General features: G+C 48.5%; 1 protein-coding gene across 3 annotated transcripts in view; it reads left to right on the top strand.

The window, feature by feature from the left end:
* Window positions 1–11,583, top strand: part of RP1L1 (RP1 like 1) — a 49,776-nt gene extending 38,193 nt beyond the window's left edge. For 2 of the 3 annotated variants that reach the window (XM_083432408.1, XM_083432409.1), the window contains exons 4-5: window positions 1,266–1,434; window positions 4,342–11,583. In XM_083432408.1, the coding sequence (XP_083288534.1) occupies window positions 1,266–1,434; window positions 4,342–10,766 (6,594 nt within the window). In that variant the 3' untranslated portion in view covers window positions 10,767–11,583. The remainder of the gene's footprint in view (window positions 1–1,265; window positions 1,435–4,341) is intronic. The other variant, XM_083432410.1, reaches the window with a different exon arrangement.
* The last annotated feature ends 2,329 nt before the right edge of the window (window positions 11,584–13,912 follow it).

Here is a 13,912-nt window from a genome sequence, read left to right as displayed (position 1 = left end):
ACAGAATAGTATATGTTGTAAAGATTCTATAGATCTATTATCACATGCACACACCGCTGAGATCCGACCATTGGATCCTAAGCTAGTGTGCAAAACCCTAAACAATTCGGGACACCTCGCGCTGAAATTTTTATCAGGTTTCCATAACTTTAACCAATTAATTTCAAGTTTTTCATACATTTCTCTTATGATTTGATTTCTGACCTTTCCTTCTATGCTGTTTGTAAACCCATCCCTTTTACATACTGCATAATACAGTCATACCTCGGGTTACAGACGCTTCAGTTTGCGTTTTTCCAGGTTACGGACCCGCTGAAACCCAGAAGTACTGGAACAGGTTACTTCTGGGTGTTGGGGGCCGACCATGCGCAGAAGTGCTAAATCATGCTTTGCGCATGCGCAGAAGTGCCAAATCTCAACCCGCACATGCGCAGACGCGTCGCTGCGTGTTGCGAACATGCCTCCTGCATGGATCACGTTCACAACCGAAGCGTCCACTGTATCACCTGTTTAATCTAATACACCGTCCTCTATTTCATATGTTATCATTTTCTTCCCGTTGCTCAGATTTCAAATGCTGCCCGCAATTTCCTCTTAGCACATTTCCTTCCTCTTAGTACATTTCTCCCTTTTGTCCTGAGTTCGAGTGTCTTCAAAGCCCATGACACCTTTGGTAAAGGCTGTTCTCCAACTGGAGCACTCGCAGGCCAGCGTTTCCCAGTTGTCAGTGTTTATACTACATTTTTAAAGATTTGCCTTGAGAGAGTTTTGAACCTCTTTTGTTGACCACCAGCATTGCGCTTTCCATTTTTAAGTTCAGAATAGAGTAGTTGCTTTGGAAGATGATCATCCGCACAACATGACCAGTCCAACCAAGTTGATGTTGAAGAACCATTGCTTTGACACTGAAGAAGAGTTTGGATTTGATATCCCGCTTTATCACTACCCGAAGGAGTCTCAAAGCAGCTAACATTCTCCTTTCCCTTCCTCCCCCACAACAAACACTCTGTGAGGTGAGTGGGGCTGAGAGACTTCTGAGAAGTGTGACTAGCCCAAGGTCACCCAGCAGCTGCATGTGGAGGAGCGGGGAAGCGAACCCGGTTCCCCAGATTACAAGTCTAACGCTCTTAACCACTACACCACACTGGCTCTCTCATTGATGATCTTTGCTCCTTCCAGTACACTGGAATTAGCTCACCTGTCTTCCCAAGTGGTGTGTAAGATAAGTCCAGTTTTGACGTCTGCTGTGCTTGCCTCCCCTCCAGATTGACAACATGCAAGCTCTGCTGCACTGCCCCAATGTCCTCGTCTGTGTGGGGAGAGAGCCCTTCAAACCCATCGTGGTGGAAAACCCCCGGAAGCCCTCCTCAGAGAAGCTGCCCGGTCTACCTTCACAGTCCAACAGCAGAGGCAACGTTGGCGAAAACCACGAAAGTAAGAAGGAGGGCAGGGGGCTGGATTTGGGTTGGTGGTTTGGAAGCAGTTTGTTCTTTTTCTGGAAAACGAATTGATCACCCACCCCATCCAAAGGTCTTGGGGTGGGGTGACAAAATCTGGGTGGCCTTCCTGGATCAGAATGAGGATCCATGTAGGTCACTCAGCGGCCACTCAGATGCCTTGGGAAAGGCTTGGTTATATTCCAGCATCTGGCAAGCCAAGGTACATTGCCCCTGACCATGGATGTTCCATTTAACTTATCCTGGCTGAAATGAATTCCGTTTGTTTAAATGATGACGTGATATCAGGAAGAGCAGTGGAGGGGGTAGGCATAAGAAATACGTTGCCAGTTGGAAGAAATTTAAAGACTATTTACAGAAACACTGCAAAATTAATGAATGTTAGAATGATGCTGGATTGAAGTTAAGTGGGGGTTTTTAGCAGCAATGTTAAGGAACATGTAAAAATGGATTGTTAACGGGTGATAATCTAAAGCTATAATATATTAAGATAAAAGATTAAGATTAAATTAAAGAGGGAAAGGATTTGCTGAATTAACCAACTGAACTGGAATACAAGAAAGGGCGGTGTGAGGAGGTCAGGGAAACAAGTAAATGAAAGATAAGATATAGAAAGACTGAATTGTTTTTAATTGTTCATTTTGTATTTCTTTTTCTTTTTATTCTTTTTTATTCTTTCTAATTTTTGTAATATGTTGAAATCTCAATAAATATCTTTTTTTAAAAAAAGGAAAAAAAGGAATACGTTGCCAGTGTCTGCCACCTTAGACGAAATAATTTGAACAAAAGATACTGTATGCACAGAACTATCACCATTTATTTTTATAATGAATTTTTAGTTTATACTACTAGGATGTTGGGCAACCTAATAGGGTGATACCAATCTGGTTCAAACACAATTAAGGATTTAACGGATGGACAAAATGTAGCCAAGTTATTTGATGAGACCACAAGTGTTATGGGTGGCAAACCAACTCGCCTATTTCAGTGTTTTTGGATCAGGGGAGCTGTATTCTCCTCATGAAGAAAGCATGAAAATATACAGGGAGATAGCAAATGCGAGGTGCTATTTAAATTAACAACCAGCAGACAAATTAACGCAGCAGTTTGATTTCACCCCCGGAGGCATATTCCATTGTCTCTTGAGACAGACGTGTGCCAGCAACAATATTTTGGGGGCTGGAAGATAAAGAAGTTGCCATTGTGAGGAATTGGGGGGAAGGACTGGAAATGGAAGGGGCCAAACCACTATCAAACCTGGTTTCTGCAGATCTGATGGAAAAATACCTTAAATCACAGTTCATTCATTGATTGGTTTATTTATATACCACTTCTTTGCACGAGGGCCCCCAAAGAGGTGAATGGATGAGTACAAAATAAAATTCATTAAAACTACAGTTTGTACAAGATCGCAATATAAATACCTGAAGAAGCGTCTCCACCCCCATCGTTCTGCCGGGACACTGAGCTCCAGCGCCGAGGGCCTTCTGGTGGTTCCCTCACTGCGAGAAGTGAGGTTACAGGGAACCAGGCAGAGGGCCTTCTCAGTGGTGGCACCCACCCTGTGGAATGCCCTCCCATCAGATGTGAAGGAAATGTTTATTTGGGAGGGCATTTCACAGGGCGGGTGCCACTACCGAGAAGGCCCTCTGCCTGACTTTTAGGAGACATACCTGACTTTTAGGAGACATCTGAAGGCAACTCTGTTTAGGGAAGTTTAGGTCTTTCAGGTTTTCTCGATGGGCAGGTGCCAGGGGGCTCCAGCTCCTGGTCCCCCAACAGGCCGTTGTTCTGCAGGTTCAGTAAAGAAGGGACAGGGAAGCGGAAGTTGGCACAAGTACCTCCACCTGCTTAAAAAGGACTTCCTGTCCATCTCCTCCCCAAATCTGCTTGGGAGGCTTAAGGGAACGATTCAGTAACAGTGATACTTAACACAACAGAGACTAAATCAGTTGCATTCAACATTGAGCAGATTTTAGACCTATATTTTGGGAGTGCTCAATCTTTGAAACACGTGGGATTTTATATATATATATATATATATATATATATATATATATATATATATATAATATTTTATTACCAGCAGAAATACTAGTACTGGGTTGTTTGAAGCATTTAGTCCTGGAAACAGATTGAGAAGAACTGGTAAATCTGCTTCCTGCTGCCAAAAATAAAAAAGTACCATACTTTTCCATGTCTAAGATTAGGGTTCTTTTACGTTAAAATAATAGAAAAAAATTGGGGTTGTCTTATACACAGGGCAATCTCGCCCCCTCCCATTTTCTTAATTTTGAGTCCCCCAAAATAAGGGGTGTCTTATACACGGGGGGGGGGGGTGTTATACACAGAAAAATACGGTATTTCAAAAAATGAAGGGGGGAGGGGAAATAATGTTCCAATGCAAGAAGAATGGTTTTTTTAAAAAAAAAAAAAAATGTTAAACATTAAACGCTTCCCTAAACAGGGCTGCCTTCAGATGTCTTCTAAAAGTCTGGTAGTTGTTCTTCTCTTTGACATCTGGTGGGAGGGTGTTCCTTAGGGCGGGTGCCACTACCGAGAAGGCCCTCTGCCTGGTTCCCTGTAACCTCACTTATCACAGTGAGGGAACCACCAGAAGGCCCTCAGCCTGGACCTCAGTGTCCGGGCAGAACGATGGGGGTGGTGACACTCCTTCAGGTATACTGAACCGAGGCCTTTTAGGGCTTGAATGGTCAGCACCAACACTTTGAATTGTGCTTGGAAACGTACTGGGAGCCAATAATAATAACAATATCACTGAGCTCCGAGTTTACTGTCCTAAGTGTCGCTGTATGCTTGGCATAATTCCTTATAATTTCCCTTTTTGTGTTTCCTCAACACCCCCATCTCCTTCAAACTCCAGTGAACTTTGGACTCAAAGCCAAGAAAAGCGTGATCCACCCGCGGTCGGCCTTGAGCAATCGCTCCGCGAGATTCTCTTTGTCGTCGGAAAAATCCTATCCAAACGGCCTCGTGACATCGCCGGAGAATGGCGCCCCCTGCTTGAGCCACTGCCCGCACTCCAAAGCGGGCAACCTGGTTCATTCCTTGGTCAACGATGACGTCGAGAAGAGGGTGCACGTGAACAAAGATGGCAGCCTGTCCGTTGAGATGAAAGTCCGCTTCCGCCTGCTCAACGATGAGACGCTCCAGTGGTCCACACATATCCAGAAGTCCAGTCTGAGGGGCAAGGTGTCCTGTGAAGAGATGGGCATAGACGAAGACAATGGAACTGACCCCGCAGAGAAAGAGAACCCAGAGGTCAGCTCCGAGGTGGACGACTCATTATACCCCTGCGATGCCGATTCTTACATCTCGAACCTTGACGTGTCCGAAAATGAGGAGGCGTGTTGCCACAATTGTGGCAAGCCATGCAAAGAGTATGACATTTGGAAGAACCCCATGCATGCTTCCCAGAAAGAGGAGCCATGGGTCAAGAAGACTTGGTACACCCACTCTTCTTGCTCAAGCACGTCGTCCCACCGTAGGGTCGTCCGCAAAAAGACGGCCTCCGTCGAGAGCAGCCGCACCTCGTCCAGCGGAGAAGAATATTCCAAGCATGTCGTACGGGAATCCTCTTGCTACTCGGAGACTGTAGAGAACAGGGTAGAATACCACAAGGTGCAAAAATGCCGTTGTCGACACGGCCAGAGCAACACGAGCAAAAGGGGGTCACCTGTGGAAATGGATTCCGCAGCTTGCTTAGCCAATTCCCAAAATGAGGACAATTCCACGACGACCGCAGAAGGAACAGAGGGCAACGGCAGCAGGGCGGGGAGCAGCGGGTCGAAATCGTCTCACTGTTCCGTGGAAAGCCAGATCGAAGTGTGCGAGGAGAGCAGTAGCGTGGTGAGGACCATCTCCTCCCGTAGCATCAAGGCGAGGGAAGAGGTTGACTTGGAAGAGGCCAGCTGCCCATCCTCTCCAAAGAGCGCCTACAGCCAGTCCATTCAGCGGACAACACCTGAGACAAGGGACAACCCAGATGAGCTTTCAGAAGACGCTCAGCCAATCTCTTCGTTCTCCGTGGAGGAAGAGGTGGACAAGGAACAAGAGGAGACCAGCAAAGTTCATTCCACCTTGGAAAATGTGGCGTCCAACCAATCGGTCAGCGATGACGTCAGCGAGTGCGGGAGGTGCTCCACAGAACAGTCCTTCCGTTCCAAAGCTTGCGATGGGAATAGCCAGAGAGAAGACAGCAACGAAACGCAGGTGTGCAGCGCGGCAGCTTCCTCTTCCTCCAGGAGGAGCAAGCACAGCCACAGTCACCGAGAGGCAGGCACCAAAGTCTCCAGGGTGTCCACCATCAAGAAAAAGAGGACAAAACGGTCTCTGCATGCAGAAGATGCACAGTCGAGCAGCAGGGGCTCTTGCTACTCCAAAAGTTCCCCAGAGATGGAGGGAAGAGAGGGAGAATGCCATGCATCTCACGACTCAAGCTCTCCTCGTTCCAACGTGTCGTCCTTAAGCGAAGCAGCGGCACCTCCCGCCGGCAACGTGGAGAGTGGAAGCAGCTCTTCCGGGCATTGCAGCCAGTCCTCCAAGAGCATCCAGGAGGGCGGCCAGCCGTATTCCTCCAGCAAGGAATCATCTGCTGGCTCCAGCTTCTCCAATTCCAATGGGAAAAACGGAACTGACAAAGCATCAAGGCCGGGGAGCGTGTTCGAATCCACGTGCTCCAAATGTGGTTGCACGGCAGCAGCAAGAAACAAAGGCCTTGGGAGCATCCAGTCGATTGTGTCTTCCCGTTCAGAGAGTAAATGCGCAGAGACAGAGGCATCAGGGAGGAGCGAGCATGCTAGCTCACAGTCGAGCGTGGCGCAGTCCTCGAAGCCAAGGAGGAAGAAAAGCAGCCTCCACTCCAACGCGGAACGCTCTAGCCAAGCTTTGGCATCAGAATCTGCGTCCATGTACAGTTTGCACTGCCCAGCTCCCCCGAAAGGGAAGCCGAGCGGCAAAAAAAGTCGGTCTGCGGTGCTGAAGAAGAAATCGAACAATGCCAGCGCCGCTGGGTCGGCGCCAACTGTGAGCAAGGAGGAAGAGGAAGCAGCCCATTCGCAGCCCACTGAAATGGAGGAGGAGAACGGGCCGGGGGATCCTTCTGAAGCGCTGCATAACGAGGCAGGAGAGGCTGAGGTGGAAGGCGATGAGGACATCATCCCTTCTTCTCTTCCCAACACCTCTCCGGAAGAAGTCGTCCATGAGTGGTTGAGGAAGATCCCCTCGGAGACTCTGCTGATGAAATGCGAGATGCAGGATGACGGAGATGGCCCAGAACTGGATGCTGAAATGCCCAGTTGCTCAAACAACCAGGAATCGTTGGGAGAGGAGTCGGAAGGAAAGAAAGAAGAGGAGGAGGAGGAAGAAGAAGTGGCAGCCGAGGAGGCAGCTGAGGAGGGGGCCGTTGAAGAGGGAGCCGACGAGGATCTCAATGACGAGGCAGCTTCCAAAGCAGTGTCAGAAGAGGCTAAGGCAGGCCAAGCAGAATGCAACCACTCTGTCATCTCTAGCCAGAACAACCACAAAAAGGACTTGCCCAGCACCATCCAGACTTCCGTGCAGATCATGAAGGCGCTGCTGGCTTCCAAGCAAGAAGCCAAGCTGGACCGATCACACAGCTTGCCCGAAGTCTCCCCTACGATGGGCAGAAAGCTCAGCAACTCGGCAAACATTCTGATCACGTGCCTGGCTAGCTTGCAGATCCTTGACGAAGAGCTGGACCCCTCAAGCAAGTCCAGCAAGTGCCTGAACAGGCCAAGGTACACTGAGCTTTTGAACATCTTCCAGGCTCTCTGGTTTGGGTGCACGTCAGAGAAAGGCGCCACGAGCTCAGGCCTCCAAGGAGAGGCCCCTGAAAAAGTGCCCTCCACTTTCAAGGAGCGTAAGGATGGCGACTTCACACCCTTGTCCTCTTCTGGAGTGGATGTGAGCAGTGGCGATGGAGGCTCAGGAGAGGGGAGCGTGGCTGGTGCCCGAGACTGTGCCTTGTCGCCAGAGAAAACGAACGGAGCCAAACCCACCAAAGAAGAGGCGAAAGAGGAGGCAGAGCAAGAGGGAGGCTGTAGTGAGGAAGAGGAAGAGGAGCATACCCAGCCTTGCTTAAAATCTGAAGGAGAAGAAAAGGCAGCCTCTACTGGAGGAGAGGACGTGACAGAAACCAATGAGAACCAGGGCAGTGACGTTGGCGAGGAGGAGGGAGATAAAGAAGTTGTTGGAGAAGAAGAAATGGAAGATGTCGAGGTGGAGCAGGCAGAAGCTGATGAGGCTGATGCAGACCCTGTTGAGCAGACCCAAGAGGACCCCGCTATCCAGGAAGTAGAAGAGAGTCCCAGTCAAGAGAACCCTGATGAAGCGGCTGAAGAGCCAAGCGATGACCAAGAGAATGTTGAAGCAGCTGAAGAGCCAAGCGATGATCAAGAAAATGTTGAAGCGGCTGAAGAGCCAAGCGATGACCAAGAGAATGTTGAAGTGGCTGAAGAGCCAAGCGATGATCAAGAGAATGTTGAAGCGGCTGAAGAGCCAAGCGATGATCAAGAGAATGTTGAAGTGGCTGAAGAGCCAAGCGATGATCAAGAGAATGTTGAAGCAGCTGAAGAGCCAAGTGATGATCAAGAGAATGTTGAAGTGGCTGAAGAGCCAAGCGATGATCAAGAGAATGTTGAAGCAGCTGAAGAGCCAAGCGATGACCAAGAGAATGTTGAAGTGGCTGAAGAGCCAAGCGATGATCAAGAGAATGTTGAAGCGGCTGAAGAGCCAAGCGATGATCAAGAGAATGTTGAAGAGGCTGAAGAGCCAAGCAACAACCAAGAGAATGCTGAAGAGCCAAGCAACAGTCAAGCTGAACCCGATCCAAACACAAATAAGAGCGAACCCCAAGAGAGTGTCGAAAAACAGCTGGTGGATGAGTCAGAAGCTGATACAGTCTCCAGCAACATAGTTTCTCGCCAACCCACAGCAAAAGCTTCCCTCATCACCCCACAGAAATCTATCGACCCCGACCCGGTTTGGGTATTGAAGCTTTTGAAGAAGATCGAGAAGGAATTTATGGCTCACTATGTCAGCGCCATGAATGATTTCAAGGTGAAGTGGAACTTGCCCAATAGTGAGGAGTTGGACTTGATGATTGCACAGCTGAAGGAGGAAGTGAGTCGGAGGATCCAAAAGAGCATTGAGAAAGAGTTAGGGAAAATCAGAAGCAGAGCGGGCAGGAGGGTCCCGAGGCCTCCGGACGAGCAGCTGCGCCGCGATTCTTCCATCCTGCAAGTGGAAAACCGAAGGCGCCGTTTGCAGAGCATTCACAAAATGTCCCTCTACAATGACCGCAGCAAGCCGCGCGAGACAAGGGAATTAGATGAGGAATTAGATTTTTTCAGTACGACCATCAGAGATGATACAAGTGACCCCCCTGGGGAAGAGGAATACTGCCCTTGCGATGCCTGCTTCCAGAAGAAAATGGAGGCCAAAGCTCTGCGGTCTCGAGGGCCGGTGGTGGCAGCCAATGCCCCCATTGTGAAGGCCTTTGACCTACAGCAAATCTTGAGGATGCAGAGGGGCAAGGCAGAGGAGGACATTGCAGAAGAGGAAGCAGAAGGGGAGGCCAATGAAGCTGAGGCAGAGCAGGAAGTGTTGGCTGACGAGCAGGAAGTGACCGAAGGTGAAGCAGTAGAAGCCCCAGCAGATGGGGAGGAAGAAAATCAGAACTGTGAGGAAGCCGAGGGGGAGGAAACTGTGAACGAAGAAGTAGGCGGGGAAGCACAAGAGGAAGCAATGGAGGAAGGAGGAGAGGGAGAGGAGGAAGGAGGAGAAAAGGGGGAAGAGGAAGAGGAAGCAGAAGAAGAAAAGGGAGAGGAAGTAGAAGAAAATGAGGAGGAAGTAGAAGAAAAGGAGGAAGTAGAAGAAAAGGAGGAGGAAGTAGAAGAAAAGGGGGAGGAAGTAGAAGAAAAGGGGGAGGAAGTAGAAGAAAAGGGGGAGGAGGAGGAAGAAGCAGCAGAAAAGGGGGAGGAAGTAGAAGTAAATGAGGAAGTAGAAGAAAAGGAGGAGGAAGTAGAAGAAAAGGAAGAAGTAGAAGAAAGGGGGGAGGAGGAAGTAGAAGAGGAAGCAGAAGAAGAAAAGGGGGAGGAAGTAGAAGAAAAGGGGGAGGAAGTAGAAGAAAATGAGGAGGAAGTAGAAGAAAATGAGGAGGTAGAAGAAAAGGGGGAGGAGGAAGAGGAAGTAGATGAAGAAAAGGAGGAGGAAGCAGCAGAAGAAAATGGGGAGGAAGTAGAAGAAAAGGGGGAGGAGGAAGAAGTAGAAAAGGGGGAGGAAGTAGAAGGAAAAGGGGAGGAGGAAGAGGAAGTAGATGAAGAAAAGGAGGAGGAAGTAGAAGAAAAGGGGGAGGAGGAAGCAGAAGAAGAAAAGGGGGAGGAAGTAGAAGAAAAGGAGGAAGCAGAAGAAAAGGAGGAGGAAGGGGAAGGAGAAGGTGAAGAAGAAAAAGAGGGAAGGGAAGAGGAAGAAGGGGGAGAGGAAGTGGAAGCAGAGGAACAAGAGGGGGGAAAGGAGGTTGCAATGGAAGAAGACGATGAGGAAGTGGGAGCCAAAAGTGAAGGAGAGGGGGAAATGAATGAGGAGGAAGAGGCAGTAGACGAAGAAGAAGAAGAAGCTGCAGAGGAACCTAAAACGGAAGATGAAACTGATGGTGCGGCAGCCGATCCAGAGGAGGCTGAAGGAGATAATGAACCTGAATGTGCAGCAAATGTTGACGATGGCAAGGTCTCTGAGGCACCAGCAGAAGCGGAGGAACAGCCTCCGGCAGACGGTGAAGAAGAGGATGAGGGCGATGCCAAGCCAGAGACAGAAGTGGAAGAAGCAGGAGAAAACGAAGCAGAGGCGAATGGCGAGGAAGCAGATGGCAGTGAAGACCCCAGAGAAACGGAAGAAGGAGCCACCGAGGGGGCAGAGACCCAGCGAAAAAGCTCCGCCTTCTCCTCTATGGGGAATTGTTCCCAGCAATCGCAGAAAGGGTCTGAGGAAGGGAGTGGCGATGAAGAAGAAGACTGTAAGGAATTGGAGGGTGGTGGTGGTGGTGGTGAGGATGGAGAGACAGCAGGCGACGCAGAGGTAAAACCCACAAAGATGTACCCAGATAGTGAAGAAGAGGAGGAAGAGGAAGAGGGAGAGGAAGAAGAAGACCAAGCATGCCCTCAGGCAAAGAAGAAACCCAAAACTGGCAAGAGCAAAGGCGGAAGCAGCCCAGTCCCTAAAAAGGAGGCGAGCTCAGAGGCGATTGATCAAGATGACCTGGACTTCTAGAATAAGCCACTCAAGGCTCTGGGGACCATCGGAGAAGCATTTGTTTTCTCAAGTCCTACTAAACCAGACATCTCTCACCCTGATTCCCTCGATGTTGTTTGCGTCTATCAGCAGCACAAATACCTGTGCATCTTTGTAACGGGGGAATCGGCCACAGCAGTGCAGATAAGCGACTTCCGGTTGCGAATATTGCAATGCAGGGAGTGTCTTCTCCACATGGCAAACTGGAATTTCTTCAGAGCCCCTTGCACTCAAGTCGTTAGGGCGAACAATTTGCTCCCAAGGGGATAGGGCATTTGCTTCTTGAATGAGAAGCTTTGCTTACGGACAAACCTGCAGGGAGTTCCACAGGTGTTTTGTGCGCATAGACAAAGTCACTCACACTTCCACTCGCTGACGACGTTTGCACATCATTTGAACGTCGCAGCTTGCTTGAACTTTTAAGATAATCCAACTTTGCTCAACAGATTATGTGTTTACCACGGAGACAATATGTCGTCCCTTTTACTTGAGGAGGGAAAGGCAGCAATTTCTATTTCTGCTCCCTGCCCCCCACCAAGCGAATTGTAGCTTTCCAGGGGGAAATGGTTGGTGGAAAAGGACAATCAAATCTCATTTGCACCGCTGTATAAAATGTGTCTGGTTCAAGCAGCAAGAAGGCTGTCTTTCCAAATGTGTGGGTTCCCCCTGCCTTTTTATATTTTAAAAAATAGCTTTTTTTTTAATTGTTTGTTTTTAGTCAAGCATGTAAATGTGAATGAAATGTGGAAAATGGATGTGCATCACATGAGAAAATAAAACAAAGCTGATTTGTTTATCTATGTTTTCTTTCTTTCTTTCTTTTTAAATGCCCCACCCCAATGGGAAGCTTTTATATGCCTGTTGTCTTTGTTCATGGAGATTTCTTGGCAGGGATACTGGAGTGGCTTGCCGGTTCCTGCTCCAGGTGGATCACGTTTGGTCAAAACTCTCCACTATGACCTGTTCATCTTGGGTGGCCCTGCATGGCATAGCTCATAGCTTCTCTGAGTTCTTCAAGCCCCTTCGCCACGGCAAGGCAGTGATCCATGAAGGGGAATACGTGAAGCTACAAACATGAATCTGACCAAACTGCGGGTGGCAGTGGAAGACAGGAGTGCCTGGCATGCTCTGCTCCATGGGGTCATGAAGAGTCAGACACCACTGAACGACTAAACAACAACAACAACAACAATGGGAAGCTAGAACCATGCACTTGGAAGGTATCTTAAAGGCCATTTGTCCCAATCCACTTCCAAGGAATCCTGCACCTTGTATTGCAGGCTGCTCCTCTGTCAAACAGCCAGTAGCACCAGAGGTAAAGGGACCCCTGACCATGAGGTCCAGTCGTGACCGACTCTGGGGTTGCGGCACTCATCTCGCTTTATTGGCAGTGGGAGCCGGCATACAGCTTCTGGGTCATGTGGCCAGCATGACTAAGCCGCTTCTGGCGAACCAGAGCAGCACACGAAAACACCGTTTACCTTCCCACCAGAGCGGTACCTATTTATCTACTTGCACTTTGTGCTTTCGAACTGCTAGGTTGGCAGGAGCAGGGACCGAGCAACGGGAGCTCACCCCGTCGCGGGGATTCGAACCGCCAACCTTCTGATTGGCAAGTCCTAGGCTCTGTGGTTTAACCCACAGGGCCACCCCCGTCCCTCTAATACCACCAGAGAGTTCCTCCTAAAGTCTAGACAAAATCCCTTTCCTTGTCATTTGAACCTGTTGGTTTGGATGGCGTGCAGGAAATCCCTGCCCAAATGAATTGAGAGGCTGGTGTGTGGGCAACCCCACCGGTCAGAATGACCCACTGGTACTATTTGTTGTTGTTGTTGTTGTTGTTGAAAAGGCCCTGGTCCTGGTTGAGGCTAATCTGACTTCCTTAGGGCCCGGGACCTCTAGGGTGTTGCTATTTATGGACCTTAAGGTCCTCCGTGGGGCATACCAGGAGAGGCGGTCCCGTAGGTACGAGGGTCCTAGGCCATGAAGGGCTGGTTCTCAGTTTAACCTGGCAGTGCGTCTAATTTTAGCTGCCTCCCTTGCTCTCAACCTTTGTGCTGCATGAGCTGCTTCTGTAGGTCAGCCAGGAAATGCTCTGGGGCTGAGCTCTCTAATTCTTTGCTCCTTGCATAAAAGAAGCCTCTCCTTGCTGCTAAGCATGAACATGGGCAGATACACCAGTAGCAGAGATGGGAGGAAGCCGGTGAGCTTTGATTCCCACAAATATTTCCTGCAAAGCGTCACCAAATGTCCACAGATCTCGGATTTCATCCCTAACTCAGCACAAGGAGAGCTTGGTTGCTTTTACCCTCGATTCTTTTCCTTCTCCAACCCTCCCCAAGTCTCCTCTTTGCCAGCCAGGCTCCAAAAATTGGATTTTCCAGTGAAACAAGGAAATGGTGTTGGGAGGAGACTGGAGATTGGAAGCTGCAGATGGACCTGATTCTGTACACACACACACACAAAAAAAATTGGTTTGCACTTTGGATGCAAAGACACTATTGGGATTCTTCCATTTTCCCTTCGACATTTAGGATGGGGGTTTCTTTCTTTTATATATATATACAGTGCTACCTCGGGTTAAGTACTTAATTCGTTCCAGAGGTCCGTTCTTAACCTGAAACTGTTCTTAACCTGAAGCTCCACTTTAGCTAATGGGGCCTCCTGCTGCCGCTGCGTCGCCAGAGCACGATTTCTGTTCTCATCCTGAAGCAAAGTTCTTAACTTGAAGCACTATTTCTGGGTTAGCAGAGTGTGTAACCTGAAGCGTATGTAACCCGAGGTACCACTGTATATAATTTTTTATTAGTTTTTTCAACATATCATTTTCAACAGTAATTAAACATACTTTTACATCTTATTCAAATTTTTGACTTCCATCAATCCTGTCTGAAAATTCTCCAGTCTAATCTCTCAGTATGCATTTCTTATCTTCCCTATTACATTTCAAACTCATAACCAATATCTCTATCTTTTTCTACTTTGTAACACTTCGTATATTTCTCCTTACAAAACTTCTTGTAGTCCTACTAGAGTAATTTGTTGATTACAGTTGCTCTTCAAATAATTCATATACTTCTTCCAATCTTCTGTAAATCTCTGGTCCCGCAGGTTTCGAATCCTTC

This window comes from Podarcis tiliguerta, assembly GCF_965153285.1.
Source record: "Podarcis tiliguerta genome assembly, chromosome: 3".
Taxonomy (NCBI): Eukaryota; Metazoa; Chordata; class Lepidosauria; order Squamata; family Lacertidae; genus Podarcis; species Podarcis tiliguerta.
Note: the sequence above shows the minus strand (reverse complement) of the source record. Positions and strands in the feature narration are given on the sequence as shown.